The sequence below is a fragment of the Lygodium microphyllum genome, chromosome 9 (genome assembly GCF_053477565.2).
Source record: "Lygodium microphyllum isolate KBCC chromosome 9, Lygodium_microphyllum_v1.1.10, whole genome shotgun sequence".
Taxonomy (NCBI): domain Eukaryota; kingdom Viridiplantae; phylum Streptophyta; class Polypodiopsida; order Schizaeales; family Lygodiaceae; genus Lygodium; species Lygodium microphyllum.
The window spans coordinates 157,080,823-157,094,652 of record NC_141143.1 but is presented as its reverse complement, the minus strand read 5'-3'; the positions used below and the strand labels follow the sequence as shown (position 1 = coordinate 157,094,652).

The following is a 13,830-nucleotide window of genomic DNA, read 5'->3' as shown; positions in this document are numbered from 1 at the left end:
ATTTTGCATCTAAAATTGTGTATGAACCATGTGCCATGTCTTCCACACATTATCCATAGTTATTGAGCTCTTACAACCCATGACATAGTGAATCAAATGCAACAATCATATCCTCCTAAGAGAGATCATGAATTGTGTATCTTTCATCCACAAACTTCATTATCAAGCCAATCTAATTGGTGAGTGCAAAAACTAACAACAAATCCTTTTTAATCTTAAGTACATACAAAGCATCCATAAGTATGAAAATACTATGATTAATAATAGTTAGTATAATTTTCCTAACTCCTTTTATAGGATAAGAGGGGTTATTGGTACATGTCACAGTACTGCCCTTAGGAATGGGCTCAAAAGAAGCTAATAGATTATGTACATAAATAATATGCTTTGTGCTACCATTGTCAAATTACCATATATCTAATTCCATAATAGACGTGCAAGAATCATGTAAAGAAGGGTCATAACTTCATTGTACACTAAATATCCTTTTTATATTCTACACAAAATTTGCAAATTTTAACTTAGAAGGAGAGGCATCTTCAAACATCCATAGTAGCTATTTCTTCTTAGTCTATTTTGTAGCCAATTCAAGACAATCCTTAATGATATGATATTTTTCCCTTACAATACCTGCAAAACATTCAACACTCTCTTTTCTTCTTATCATTATCAATCTTCTTTGTCCAAGCACCTTATCAATCTTCTTCGTTTAAGTAGACAATATTTGCATATCTCTACTTGCTAATAGAAAATCAAGGTTTTCTTTATCTTTCTAACTAGCCACAAAAGCTTGGTTTGCAACACACATGATGAACCTATTTTGCCTAGAATTTTCTTCTTGTCGTAAAATAAAAATGAATTCACCAAATGACAAAGCATTCAGATTGCTTTTCATCATCACACAAATAGTAGATGCAAAACTTGGACAAGAATTAGGAATACTATTGCGAATAGTTTGCACAAGTGAATTGTCTCGCAAAATCTTATATGTAGCAATCAACTGCTCTTTAAGGTCTTTGATCTTACAGATCCATGGAGTCACCTTCATCCATACGTTCACTCTCTAACTACTTATGTAGATAAGTAACACATGTCTTATTTCTTCCTCGATACAAACATCCAAGACTATCTTATGTATCCTTAGTTGTCTTACATGAATGAATATGTGGGATCATGGTATATTTAGCAACCAATGCAATCAAAGTATGAGCCACTGCATCTCTATCATCTCGATGAATTTACTTAAGAGTAGGTGATGGTGGTACTCTAGCATCAATTAGAACAAACTAGAACCTATAACATCCTCAACAACACCTCCTTTTGTTACTTATGTTGTTCTTGTAGCTTTTAGAATACCACCAAGATGTCTTTCGATTCGATACACAATGTTCCAAAGCCCCTTTCAATACATGATACATGATATAAACCCACAATGGATAGTTGGTTTCATCCAACTTATCCTCAACAGCCAGCATATGGAATGTATGATTGTTGCCAACCATGGGCTATTAACTATACTTGATGCAAAACTTTCATGTATAGGAAAAAATATGCACAAAATCAATATGTGCTATATAGCACAATATAAAGGAGATTGTAAGGGCTCTTACCGTATAGAATTAACAAATATCTAACATTCTACACAAAATGACAAAATAGCATATGCAATATTACTAATAAAGTGCAAATAGAGGTTGAAATGAATCCGAATCACACCGTACCCATAGAGCTCTCTTGTAGTATTTATCAACTTCTAAATGGCAGTCAAATCTTGTTTCGATTTTAGGAAATCGGGTGAAGGGTGTTGACAACTCTGCCCAAGAGGTTGAAGTTCATTCTTATGCCAATTTTTGGATTTAGGGTTGCAGGAAAGCAAGTGTGCAGCTTGGAGAGGGAGAAACTTATGAGAGCACAAAAAGTATACTAAGAAGTATCAATAGAGAGTATTTACAAGACTAAGTATACCCTAAAAGTGAACATGCATATAGACAAGATCGGGGGGAAAAAACCTCTGCAAGAGGGGAAAAAGTTTGTCAATAGTCCTAAGTGTATCCACACACATTACTATCGAAACAAGTTAGCAAAGCAAATTTGTGGGAGTCAAAACCCATTGCAATGTATGGGGCAAGTATTTAAGAGAATGTCCTAAGCTTAAAAAATATGAGTCGGAGATCGATGAGGAGTAAAAGAAATCTTAGGAGTGGTGGCTTGAGCTAACAACTCTCTATAAGAACTAAAGAAGAAGATGATGAAGGTTGGTGTGCAATTGAGAATAGAGCAGATAAGCAATGATCAATGGCTAAGCAAGAGCTATATGTGCCAAAAAGCCAGTCATTAACCTACCTCAAATCACAAATTTTAAGAATACGGTATTAATTTCTAAGAAATATTAAGGCACTACAAGGCTTAAAGTTAAAATGACAAACAAATTATTGCTTGTGATTAAATACTCAACACACACCATTAGTTTGAATGTTAGCTAGGCTTGTTGTGTTTGATGAACTACTCAGTTGCTTTGGCAACGATATGTAAAATCATGTAGATATGGTGGTTTTGTTTTGGTGATTATAATAGTTTACATTTCTTTTATGATGCATATATCGATGACCCTTGTTAATCCAAGAGGTCAACAATGTGAGATCGTAAAAACCAACTTTTGAATGCATGATTTTAGCTTAAAGTCTCACATTACATGTTTCTAACAGGCAATACTATGAGGAAATAAAAAAATTTATTACAATATTGCGGGGAAGTTAAAAACATATTACAAGAAGGTCAAAGGGCTGATACAAGGAAGCTATATAATCACATGTATCGTAGTCCTTGTGACGAAATCAAATCTACAAATTAGTCATAAACATTAGCATCCCTTTGTTTGTTAATGTGCAATTCGAATTAATAATTTATGTGGCACTCTTCTTTCCCTCGTAACACATAAACTTGGAAGGTTTTCAAAGACGATGAAAACTTGGTGTGTTATGCTAATCAACGTTAAGTTCCTTCGAAATGGCTCGCCAGCATTGTAAGTAGTAGACCTAGTGAGCTACCAAACTATGGAAAATAACATGCATGCACAATGGTGTTGAACAACCGAAAGGTAAAAGTTTGCTTGAGCCTGCAACTAGAATATACAACATTAAGACCCTTACCAGCTTGTTGTAAGATCATTAGTGACATCCTTGTAATTGGCAGTCGTCGACAATCTCGAGTTCTCTAAATTCCATAGCGCCAATCGACTGTTTTTTCGCCGGATGGGCTAGCTGCAATAGAGAAAACAATGGAGTTGGTGCTGGGAAATCGATTGTTTCAGCTTCTGTAAAATGGACTGCGCACCTCGTGTCAAAAATCTTAGCGTTGTAATACACCAAGTAAACTCGGCAAACGACATGTATGAAAAGAGAAAAGAGTATTCCTAAGTGACGTCAAAAATCAAGAAGACTGTCATGCGAGGGCGTACATCTTCGAGAAGAAGAGAAAATATCAGACATTTGCAGCAAGCTAGGCTACTAGTTACCTGCGTTCCAAAATGCTGGCTGGATGAATGTACGTTTTATTAGGTATCAGGTGTGATTCCTGCGGTGCCAGCTGCACTACCGCGCCCATTGCTGAGTACGTGCAGGAGCTGGTTGCTCATGCATACCCTGTAGCTCATCATCGTTTTGATCATATGTAGCTTCTTGCTGTTGCATGTAATTTGCCTGCTGAAAACGTCGACCAGCGACTTGTAACTCGTTTGATTCTTGGCGACCAGTGACGTATGTCATCTGCCACGTCTGTTGTATTTTTGCCAAGGTCAGTGCAACAATAATTTACTCCCCACCTAAGTGAATTATGTAAATACGTTATTAACTCTACTCTAATCGCAATTACACTCCGTAAGAATATTATGCGGCGGCAAACGAAATAGAATTCTACCTGGTTCGACGTAGTAGCTGCATAAGTACTATTGCCAGGGTCAGATACTATATTGGGGCTAGTCGACGGATTCATGCTAGTATTATAGTATCGATCATCCTCATCCCCAGCTGCAGCTACTGCATATTCGTTATGACCAGGGAGTGCCGGAAGCTGTATTCGATTTTGCATAATAGCTCCATAAGCTTTGGTATCAGCCCTGGTCAAATTAGGAGGCTTTTTCCCACCACCCGAAGACGACGATGGCTTGGATTGATGAGGCAGCGAGCTGGGCGCCGAGAGATCCCTAATAGCTGTACCGAGGGCCTTTGACGTATCGGCCCGGATCAGATTCGGAGGAGAGGCTTTCATAGTGTTGCCCTTATATTTTATACTATCAATTATAACATTGGCTGGGGACTGCGTATAATTAGTGGAAGGCTGGCTGGAACTGGACATGAGATTGAGCTGCTGGCCAGTGTTATCTGTTGGCACGATCTGCATAACTACTGCTGCGCCAGGAGGCCGTGAAGCTGGAGCGGCGCCGCTGGCGGCGATCCCGATATTCCCAATCGAGAACGTCATCTCTTCCAGCGCACTGTCCAAGCATTGGAGAGGGACCGATCTTCTTCTTGTTTGCACGTTCTTACAATTCGTCTTTTGCGTCGCCCATTGATCAGCACCTGCTTCAATATTGTCACCAGCAGTCTCGTTCTTATCAACGCCACCTGCAGAGCAAACGTGCGTTCTTGGTCAGTTGTCAAGTGGTACAGGATATTACTAGGTATTCGCAATGCTGCTTCATCCATTTTTCACACAAGAGTCTGGGAGAGAATACACAACGTACTAACATGATACATAAAAGAATTGGACCTTGTGTGTTGGTATCATCGATACAGCTGTCGGGTTCGGACACGATATAAGGAGGACGATGTTGCTGGTCGTCGTAAAACTGCATATTAGGATAATTGTTGTACATGGCATTAACATTGGCCGGAGGGGATTTCGATGGACCTGATGTTGCTGCTGCAGGAGGCAATACTGGGCCTGCAGCTAGCTGCATCATCGGTGGCCCTGCAGCTCGTTGCATGGACGTTGGCGGCCAATCATCGTCGTGTGCGTATCTCATGTAATTATTGTCGTTATGAGGATTAGGCCGAGTCCTGAACTTCTGCTGCTGCTGCTGTATCATGTAATTAGGGTCTGGCTCAATGTAATTACTGACTCCTTCGCCCGATACCTGTCGACGACGATGATGACGATGGCCTCGCCGTCGACCTCTCGGCGACGAGTAATTAGCCGCATCGTTGCTGCTTCTGCTGCCGCCGGAATCCGAGCTGTCGCCAGAGCTGTGATACGACTTCGTCTCTCCATTGGCCGATGCTTCAATCGTTTTGACCCACGATGACAATCCTTCCTGATTCAGGTCATATCGTATCATGCAGCCATATTGCAAAATCCTCCAAGAGTTATATTCTCGCGGCCATGTTACTGCATTATACAGAGTCGATTGTGGCGTGTGGCCAGCTAAATTAACTAGAGGCGTACGTTAATAAGGGATATGCTTATTCCTGATTACCATGGAGGCAGCGCTGAAGGCCAGATCCTTGGTATTTGGAACCATAATTTCGAGCACCAGCTGGCTCCTGCTTAGCTGTTTATCATAGATTCATAATCGTTCCAATGAAGCCAAACCTTCTACTATTCACTGCTTGAAATATTCACAAACGTCTGTTACTAACTGACTCAGGAAATACCTGGACACGGGCATTGACTAGAGTGGTCACGTATCGAACGTGCTTCCCGACTATATTTGGAGTCTAGAACCCATCCATGCATTCAGATCCAAAGTGCAATAATGAGCATTTGGATACTCGTGATAATACGACAGGACCAAACTTGTCATCATGTATACATATGTCTGTGTGTGAGGATTGAACTTATGATATTTACCATGAACAGCAGAAGCTTCCCTGGAACCACAACGATATACCGTTCGTCCTTCTTGTAGGCTGTCTTAGCTTTACGAAGGAGGACTCCGTGCTTCATGATGCGTTTATCCTGCTCATGCACATCCTCCGAATTGTATATTGTAAGTTGGTAGACAGGCTACTAATTATTTGTTTCGTCTGCGTCAATGGTCGTTTCTTTTCCGCATGAGAGCAACAAATTCTTTCTTCCAAAACAATCAAATAATACTTACAACACCAATGAGCCCTTTTTGCTTGCCTAGTTCGGCGGTCTTGTCCGCGGACAAGTTGTTCCCGATACACTGATGAAAGAAGAGACGGGTGCTTAATTGTAGGCTAGGCATCAAGGCCTAAATTTGACGGGTTTCTCAAAATTTTTTATGACAGACATTTTTTGAAAATGCCTTTCAAATGACAGATGATAGACAACCAATGCTAGTCCAATGACGAGAAAAATATGTAAATGAAAAGTACGATAAAAAGGTTCAATGAAGATAAGTAAAACACGCCAAGTAAAACACAATTTTTAAAGCTCATAGGTCATAACATCGAATGCATAACTATATAGCTTACTATTAATACTTCAATAACAATATAGAGATTAGATGATTGAGACTTTTAAATGAGCGCCATTGCATAAGTAGCAATAACATGAATCCAGTCAATCATTCTAGTAGGAACAACATGAATCCATCTACTCAATAAAATCCATGGGTGGACTAACAATAACATGAATCCATAATCCATTCAATCATTCTAGCGGCATTGCCCTCCTATTCTTTGCTCCCATCCAAATGTCCCAAACATCTTTCCAGTCAATTTGAGAGCTGTCGCATGCATCAATGGATAGCAACATTAAGGCATCCAAAGTGTCAAGGCATAAGCTAGACCTTGAGTTACTTTTTATTAGATTTTGCCTTGAAAATCCACGCTCGCATGAAGCTGTGCTTGCTGGGATAACCATGCTAGTCTGCCATAGACGCATCATACCTGGATATAAGTCCCACCATGTCTTTGTAGTGCTGCATACTTCCCAAGCATCATGCATACCTCTATTTCGAGCAACTCGATATAACATGCCAATGAAATCCTCCCGTTCATTCATACACCTTTTAATGTCAACTGTTTGACTATCAACATTAAGTTTGTTGATAAGTCTTTCTAACCATTGTTGAGTCATTTTATCCCTGTCAATTGGATCCATAGGATATGAAGAAGGATTGAATATCTTGAATGCATTGAAGACTGATAAATCTTCAAACCTACTAGTTAGAGCATCCAAAATGTTTTGCACATATGCTCGTGCAATAGAGATACATTCAGCTAGAGACCCTGTTTCACTTGCATCACCTTCGAGAGATATATTCAAGTTCAATCCCTCATGTTCACTTTCTGAATCACTTGTAGCCTTAGATTTCTCCTTCTTTTTTGACACTTTGGGAATTGGAATGTACTTCAATACATGTGTATGTGTGACACCATTCGCATCTGTATACTCCAGCTTTCCATTGCTTGTCATCTTTAGAAATTCAGTAAGATGCTTTGACCCAATACCAAACTGATTATCTTCACATATAAGATACCTTCGTTTAAATTTTTCAAAAGTCAAGTCAATAAGTGCACCAATCATAGTGACATCCATCTCTTGCCTTTGAAATTCGGAGTTTAACTTATTTAACTCTGCAAGCACATCTGCCGAAAGATGTATGATAAATTGCACCATAAAAGTTGTAGCATATCCATACCACTTCTTTTCGTGTCTTTTCCATTGCTCAAGGACAGCAGGCATGATTTTCACAAACCTTTCCATGACTTGACCTCTAGAGAGCCATCGAACTGCATGAATTTGCAACATCTTTGCATCCATTATATCATACTCATGCATGATCTTCCATAGCTCCAAGTGGCGATTTGTTGATTTACCTAACCATGCATACACTTTATTTGCAACTTTATCTACAAAAGAAAAGACATGAGGATGTGAAATAAATCCATCCTTTGCTGCTAATGCTTGTCGGTGTGCAATACAATGTATCCCCATAATACGTGGAATTAGTGTTTGAAAGCGTGCCACAACTCCAGTCCGACGACCTGTCATAGATGAAGCACCATCTGTTGCTATTGCAACAAGTTTAGACATATCCAAGTTGCTTTCTAGAAAGAATGCATTGATAGCATCATACATTGCCTGTGATGTCCCATTATCTACTGGCAATAATCGCATAAATTTGCAAAATGCATGCCCTTTGCCACCGTCACTGGTATACAAAATATAAATAATCAAATGTTTCTCCAAGGTGCGATCAGTGCTCTCATCAATGAGCATAGAAAAGAAGGGACTTTTGCATACTTCTGCATACATTTGCTTCCTTACGTGGTCTCTCATAGCCAATAACATCTCTCTTCCTGAAACTGGATTGACATATGATCCATATTCATCGGATGCAGGCATATCTGGAGTAGAAAGCTCTCTTTGCAACCTGCACAATTGTGGATATTTCTCTAGTGGCAAATCTTCACATGCACAAAAGTATACAAGCTTCATGCATGATATAATGCGCTTTTGCTCACTATGGACTATTGTGTCTAGTCCATGATCCATAGGTCCTTTACCATCATTTCTAATTTTTGTTTTAGCAATTTGAGTACGTGAAGCATTAACATGATCAGAAGTTTTTGCGTGATCATTTAATGCAGATAGTTGGATGCTTTGAGAACCTGCTTGCGTGTAGGTATTCACTTTACCAGCATCTTCACACCATTGACATTTTATCCTTTCTTCATTACATATGCTTTTGCATATATAAGCCCATGGATGAAGCAGAGTCCATTGGTGTCGCCACTTTCTTTTGACCCTTTTAGAAGAAGGATCAGCATGAGATGCACTCTCCATCTGCTCATTTTCCACAATTGCATTTACATTCTCTACATTAGATCCTTGTTGAGTAAAATTGACACTAGATTCTCCTTGAGACTTGTCACTATTCCCCCCCAGCAATGTATCCTCTTGTCTTGTAGAAATATTTTGACTTCTAGCAAAGAAAGATGTGATAGAAGGATCAGGCTTTCTTTTTCTAGTCGCACCCTTTTGAGATCCAGATGCATCCATCCTTGATTTATCTAGCTGTACATAAACAAGCCATATAATAAATATTACATTTTGTTGATATACATAAGCACTTTGAAAAAATCACATGCTGCATATGCATAATAAGAGAACTTTGTAACATATATCTAATATGTAAGTATATGTATATATAGGTGAATCTACAAGAAACTTTCAAGTCTTAATCGCAAGCTCAAAATGTATCCAATGTAATAATGTATCACACAATTATTTTCACCATATACCAAAGTGGTATTGTGATAGTGTGAACTCCTACCAAAGCCTTGGTCTTATGAAAGGGAGTCGAGACTAGGTTTAAATTAGGTTTTAAAGAGAAGATATCTATACATAATGAATTACATAAGTATTTCCATCAAAGTTAATACAAACACTTTCGAATAGATATCATGCATGGCATTAAGAAAATGACATGGAAAATTGCAATAAGCAAATGAGACATAGATTTGTACCTGATAAATTGGTAAGGTAGTTGAATCCACAAGGAACTCTTGAGTCTGAATTTTGCAGGAACTCTTGAGTTTGATTTTGCAACCGAAGATCGAATGCAATAATATCTACAAGAAATGCATCATTTAATTATTTCCATTGAAACCTAATTGATTGATGCTAATACATCATTTAATTATTTCCATTGAAATCGAAGATCATGAGTTGACTGGAGTGAACAAGGGTCAAGCATCACCTGCTGCAGATTGCCACTAGCTAGTGACCACTGACTAGTCGAGAGTCGAGACTTGATAGGCCGCACTGCTATAGTGCTGGAAGGGGCAGGGTGCACCTGACTGCCATGAATCCTGATCGTGATTCGTGATTCGTCACCACAAACTGCACTTGCAGACTCTATTTGCACACATAGACTCTAGACTCTAGAGAGAGACTCGAGTGACGAGTCACAAACTACAGTTCAAAGGTCCATGTCAGACTTCAGTGCTGCCGACGTCCAGAGTCCAGACTCCACGCTGGTCCCTGCCCAGTGCCGCCACTATGCCACATCATCCCTCTCGCCTGCAGCTCCACATCAACGCGTTACGCCAGCTCCCCTCTACAACTATGGAATGATGAATCTGGATTCTGGATGCAGAGTCCGGACAGACTCGAGAGACCTGGGTACTGGGGTATTGGAGAGTGGGAGTCGAGACTAAATTTCAAAGGTGCATAAAGCTGCCGATGTCCACGCTGGCCCCTGCCCAGTTCCGCCACATCATCCCTCCCGAGTCCCGCCTGCAGCTCCACGTCAACGCCAGCTCCCCTCCGCAACTGTGGAATTTGGATGCGGAGTCCAGACAGTGTCAAGACTCGAGGGACCTGGGCTCCTGGAGAGTGGGAGTCGAGAGTCGAGACCACGCGTGGCACAGCTACTGTTGCTATACAAGCAACAGAACTACCAACAGTTGCACGCTGCACAGTTGCACTACACAGTCTGCACGCAACGTGCTTGGCAATAGGCGGTAGGTCTGTCAGATTCGTCACAATCTAGCAAGTCGCGAGTCGCGCCTGTAGTGCAGTCTCGAGTCTGGACTCTGCAGTGTCGTTACTCGTAGGCTATAGCTTGCGCCAACGATGCCTATTGTATAGGCCTCCAAGAGCCTTGAACGCAATGGACTCTGGAGGCTGGAGCCTGTTGAATCTCGATTCTCGAACACAGACTGGTGCTGCGTGCACAATTGCACTGATGCAGTGGTGAGTCGTGACTTGGTGAGCCTGGGATGGCGGGCAAGTTTAAGTTACAAGTATTTAAAATTGAAAAATCACAAAAAAACCGATTCTAAAATCTAATTTCTAATTTCTAAATTCTAACCGACTGGCCAGTGGACACTCGAGAGTCGCGACTCTTGTCTTTGGTCAATGGTTATAACTTATTAGTTATAATTTATAAACTTGCATAATTGCATTATGCATAATACTTTCCTCTCGATATGCGAACAATTTTCTTTGTTTTTTTTAAAGGTTGGGGCAGCGGGCTTAATACTTATATAGTCTTTGTATCATGTATGTATGTTACATCTATGCTTATGCTATATGTATATACTTTAAAAAATGAAAGGTAAATTCTAGGATGCGACATGTCAAATGGCAGGTAACTGGTAATACTATATGTCATGATGACAGGTAAATTTTAAGCTTGAGCATGTATTATGACAAGCTATTTTCAAAAATGCTTGTTTTGACAGACAAAATAGCCCTTGACAGGAAAAACAGCCGTCAAATTTAGGCCTTGCTAGGCATATATATAATGATGCTGCAACAGCTGCTTGAAAGGCATTATACCTCTAGAAGATGCAAGATGGTGTTCTTCTCCTCCGCGTTTTGTGCCAAAATCTCCCACTGCTCCGCCCTTGTCATTCATTGAACATGCATGAAAAGAATATCTGATAAGTCTCTCTGAGCTTGGATGATCCTAGTGTATTCAGCCTAGTACGCCGACGTTGTAAATCCAGCTGCTGCCGCCCGCTTTTTTACTTACTCGAATCTAACAGAAAGTAGCGTGTCGTCCTCATTCTCACCTCCACTCACAGTCCTTCTGTAGGTTGGGAAGGTTGCTGACTGGAAGGAATCAGCGTATGATTACATTTGCAGCAAGCGCCGCGGCGCCGGTACATGAAATCAGTCGAGAATGTCAGTTGGCATATTGATTCATGATGTATCTGAACCGATGATCGAGCTAGTATAAGGGCAACACATTGCACATGCAGGTTTTATTGAGGCGCATGATCTCACAGTAACAATCCGGTCCTTATCTTGAAGAAACATCGTTTCCATCACAAAGTCAAACTCTAGGATCGCTCGTTTCCATTCGCCCTTCTGTCCAATCATGATAATAATAGGATGCAGTCATGTATATGCTTTTAGAATTAGTGTCTTCTACGAACTAAGCGAAGCCCATAAAACATCATATGTCACAAGAAGTTCTGGAGAAATTCCCACATTGTGAATTATGATAACATTGCGAGCTTCTAGCTAAGTGCAGTTGGGGGCATGGCCAATGTATTTTTTAAGTACATGAAATAACGGGCTTACTCGCCTTTCTGCCTGCCAGGCTGGTGGCCAGTCCGATCAAGCCAAATCCACCCTGATTGGCGTAGCCTCTGCTGTCTGCATGATTGCTGTAGGCTACTTGAAACGAGAAAAGATGGGCATATGAAAGCCTAACTGAAGATCGATGACTACTACTACTACTGGCCATATTAACGAACTCTTACGTCGAATTACGGCGCGGGCGTGTGGCGCAAATAATGGGTGCAGCAAAGGATCGATCGGCACAGAAACTGTGCAGAAATAATAAGCGGTCCAACTCATGGATTGATCGTTAATCTAGCAGTATGATCGTGGGTGGCACGTGCACTGGTGATCGTCACCCACATTTTCGAATATCGACCTGGGCACTGCTCTGAAATACCGAACCATCACGACCTTTTGAAGAACTCACGTCATTCATTCATGACGTACTAAGAAGGCTTATATAATACGGTGAGACCAACTAGGTCTTCAAGACAAATCTCACGTTCGTCGCCATGACTTCAAACTGAAGTACTCTTCTCATCAACGATCATATTAAAACGATCAATGGCAGGAGGTATGAGAAACTTCTCATGCATGCATGCTCTTCTATTTATCCAATATGTTGTGGTGGGAAACGTACTCACACAAGTCGCACATGCATGCCATAACTCTCTTCACCTCACCATTCATAAGCACGGTAGTAGTGGTCATCTCCATTGAGTTTGTCGTCGTTGTGGAAGGTCCATAGCAATATATTGACGCTCAAAACGACGAAAATGTTCATTAAAAAAATTACCCCGTCGTCACTAAACACGTCGATATTAACGTCTTCATGAAACCGTTGCTATTAGCAATCGTATTTGCATTAGTATGTGCATCGCAAAACCGACATAAATACCGAACCTAATAGCGGATGGTTTGTGACGCTAATAGCGATGGATGCAGTAAAATTGCAATGCTAATAGCGATGGTTATAGAGAAAAAAATAATTGTGATAGGGTAGCTAGCACTATATGTTGTATTTATATTCTACAAATGGATTACATGTTAAGTGTGCAATGGTCATCAAAATGAGTGCAAAATATACTTGAACCCACAAGACTAATCATACATAGAATAAATACAAGATCGTTGACGAAAACTCATAGAATCATGAAAAGATACAAAAAGGATGATAATAACATAGTATATAGAAGATGCATGTATAAATCATAGTACCAAAAAGGAAGAGAATGTGCGCTTCAAACGAATCCAAGCGCAAGCTATAGATCCTCGCCATCTGAAAGCTCGTCTCGACACAAAGGAGCATCGAACAAAGTTTGCAAAAAAAAAAAAAAAACTACACATCAATCCACCATATAAAATACATTTTAATAAAAATAGTAACTACGGACAAGAAAGATGAGTGACTTATTGGGCCGTTGTATGCATACAGTCTATCGATCAATGCAGTGAGACCGTGTCTCTCTGCATATCAAGTCTCTAAGCCGGTGTGATCACGATTTGTAATGGAGTGGTGCAAAGACACTACAACAAAAATGCTCCATAGATGCGCTTGTAGGTGCAATATTTGAATTGTGTTTAAAAATGTCGGGCGCGTTTATTACCGCGTCTACTAGCGCGTCTAAAATTTTGCGTCTACAAGCGCGCTTATAGTGAAAACTACATGCACATATAGACGCGCATATACACCCAAAGATAGATGCTCCTATAGACGCACTTATAGATGCGCATATACACGCACATATATACGCGCAAATACATGCTCATATACATGCACATATACACGCGTATATACACGTGCATATACATGCGCACATAGATGCGATTGTAGACGCG

General features: G+C 40.3%; 2 protein-coding genes across 2 annotated transcripts; both read right to left on the bottom strand.

The window, feature by feature from the left end:
- Positions 1 to 932: 932 nt before the first annotated feature.
- On the bottom strand, positions 933 to 6,162 carry LOC148031770 (uncharacterized). Its single transcript, XM_087685802.1, has 8 exons — positions 6,098 to 6,162; positions 5,848 to 5,955; positions 5,652 to 5,714; positions 5,474 to 5,548; positions 4,768 to 5,311; positions 3,916 to 4,622; positions 3,515 to 3,773; positions 933 to 3,260 (listed from the first exon to the last, which is right to left on the bottom strand). Exons 2-7 carry the CDS (start codon positions 5,941 to 5,943, stop codon positions 3,591 to 3,593), a joined length of 1,668 nt encoding a protein of 555 aa, XP_087541928.1. The 5' UTR covers positions 5,944 to 5,955; positions 6,098 to 6,162; the 3' UTR covers positions 933 to 3,260; positions 3,515 to 3,590.
- A 5,091-nt stretch (positions 6,163 to 11,253) lies between these two features.
- On the bottom strand, positions 11,254 to 12,408 carry LOC148031769 (uncharacterized). The gene is made up of 5 exons (XM_087685602.1): positions 12,192 to 12,408; positions 12,014 to 12,102; positions 11,710 to 11,793; positions 11,456 to 11,535; positions 11,254 to 11,326 (listed from the first exon to the last, which is right to left on the bottom strand). The coding sequence occupies exons 1-5, from the start codon at positions 12,286 to 12,288 to the stop codon at positions 11,254 to 11,256; spliced, it is 423 nt and encodes a 140-aa protein (XP_087541728.1). The 5' UTR covers positions 12,289 to 12,408.
- Positions 12,409 to 13,830: the final 1,422 nt, after the last annotated feature.

Bases quoted from the DNA above. Each gene is read 5' to 3' on its own strand.
- LOC148031770 (XM_087685802.1), bottom strand. From the start codon at position 5,943: ATGAAGCACGGAGTCCTCCTTCGTAAAGCTAAGACAGCCTACAAGAAG. The intron at 4,623-4,767 runs GTCCAATTCTTT...TTTGCTCTGCAG, and splicing joins CGATGATACCAACACACAAG to GTGGCGTTGATAAGAACGAG. The intron at 3,774-3,915 runs GTAGAATTCTAT...AAAATACAACAG, and splicing joins CAGCTACTACGTCGAACCAG to ACGTGGCAGATGACATACGT.
- LOC148031769 (XM_087685602.1), bottom strand. From the start codon at position 12,288: ATGAGTTGGACCGCTTATTATTTCTGCACAGTTTCTGTGCCGATCGAT. The intron at 11,536-11,709 runs GTGAGATCATGC...GATTCCTTCCAG, and splicing joins ATAAGGACCGGATTGTTACT to TCAGCAACCTTCCCAACCTA. The intron at 11,327-11,455 runs GTAAGTAAAAAA...ATGAATGACAAG, and splicing joins CTACTTTCTGTTAGATTCGA to GGCGGAGCAGTGGGAGATTT.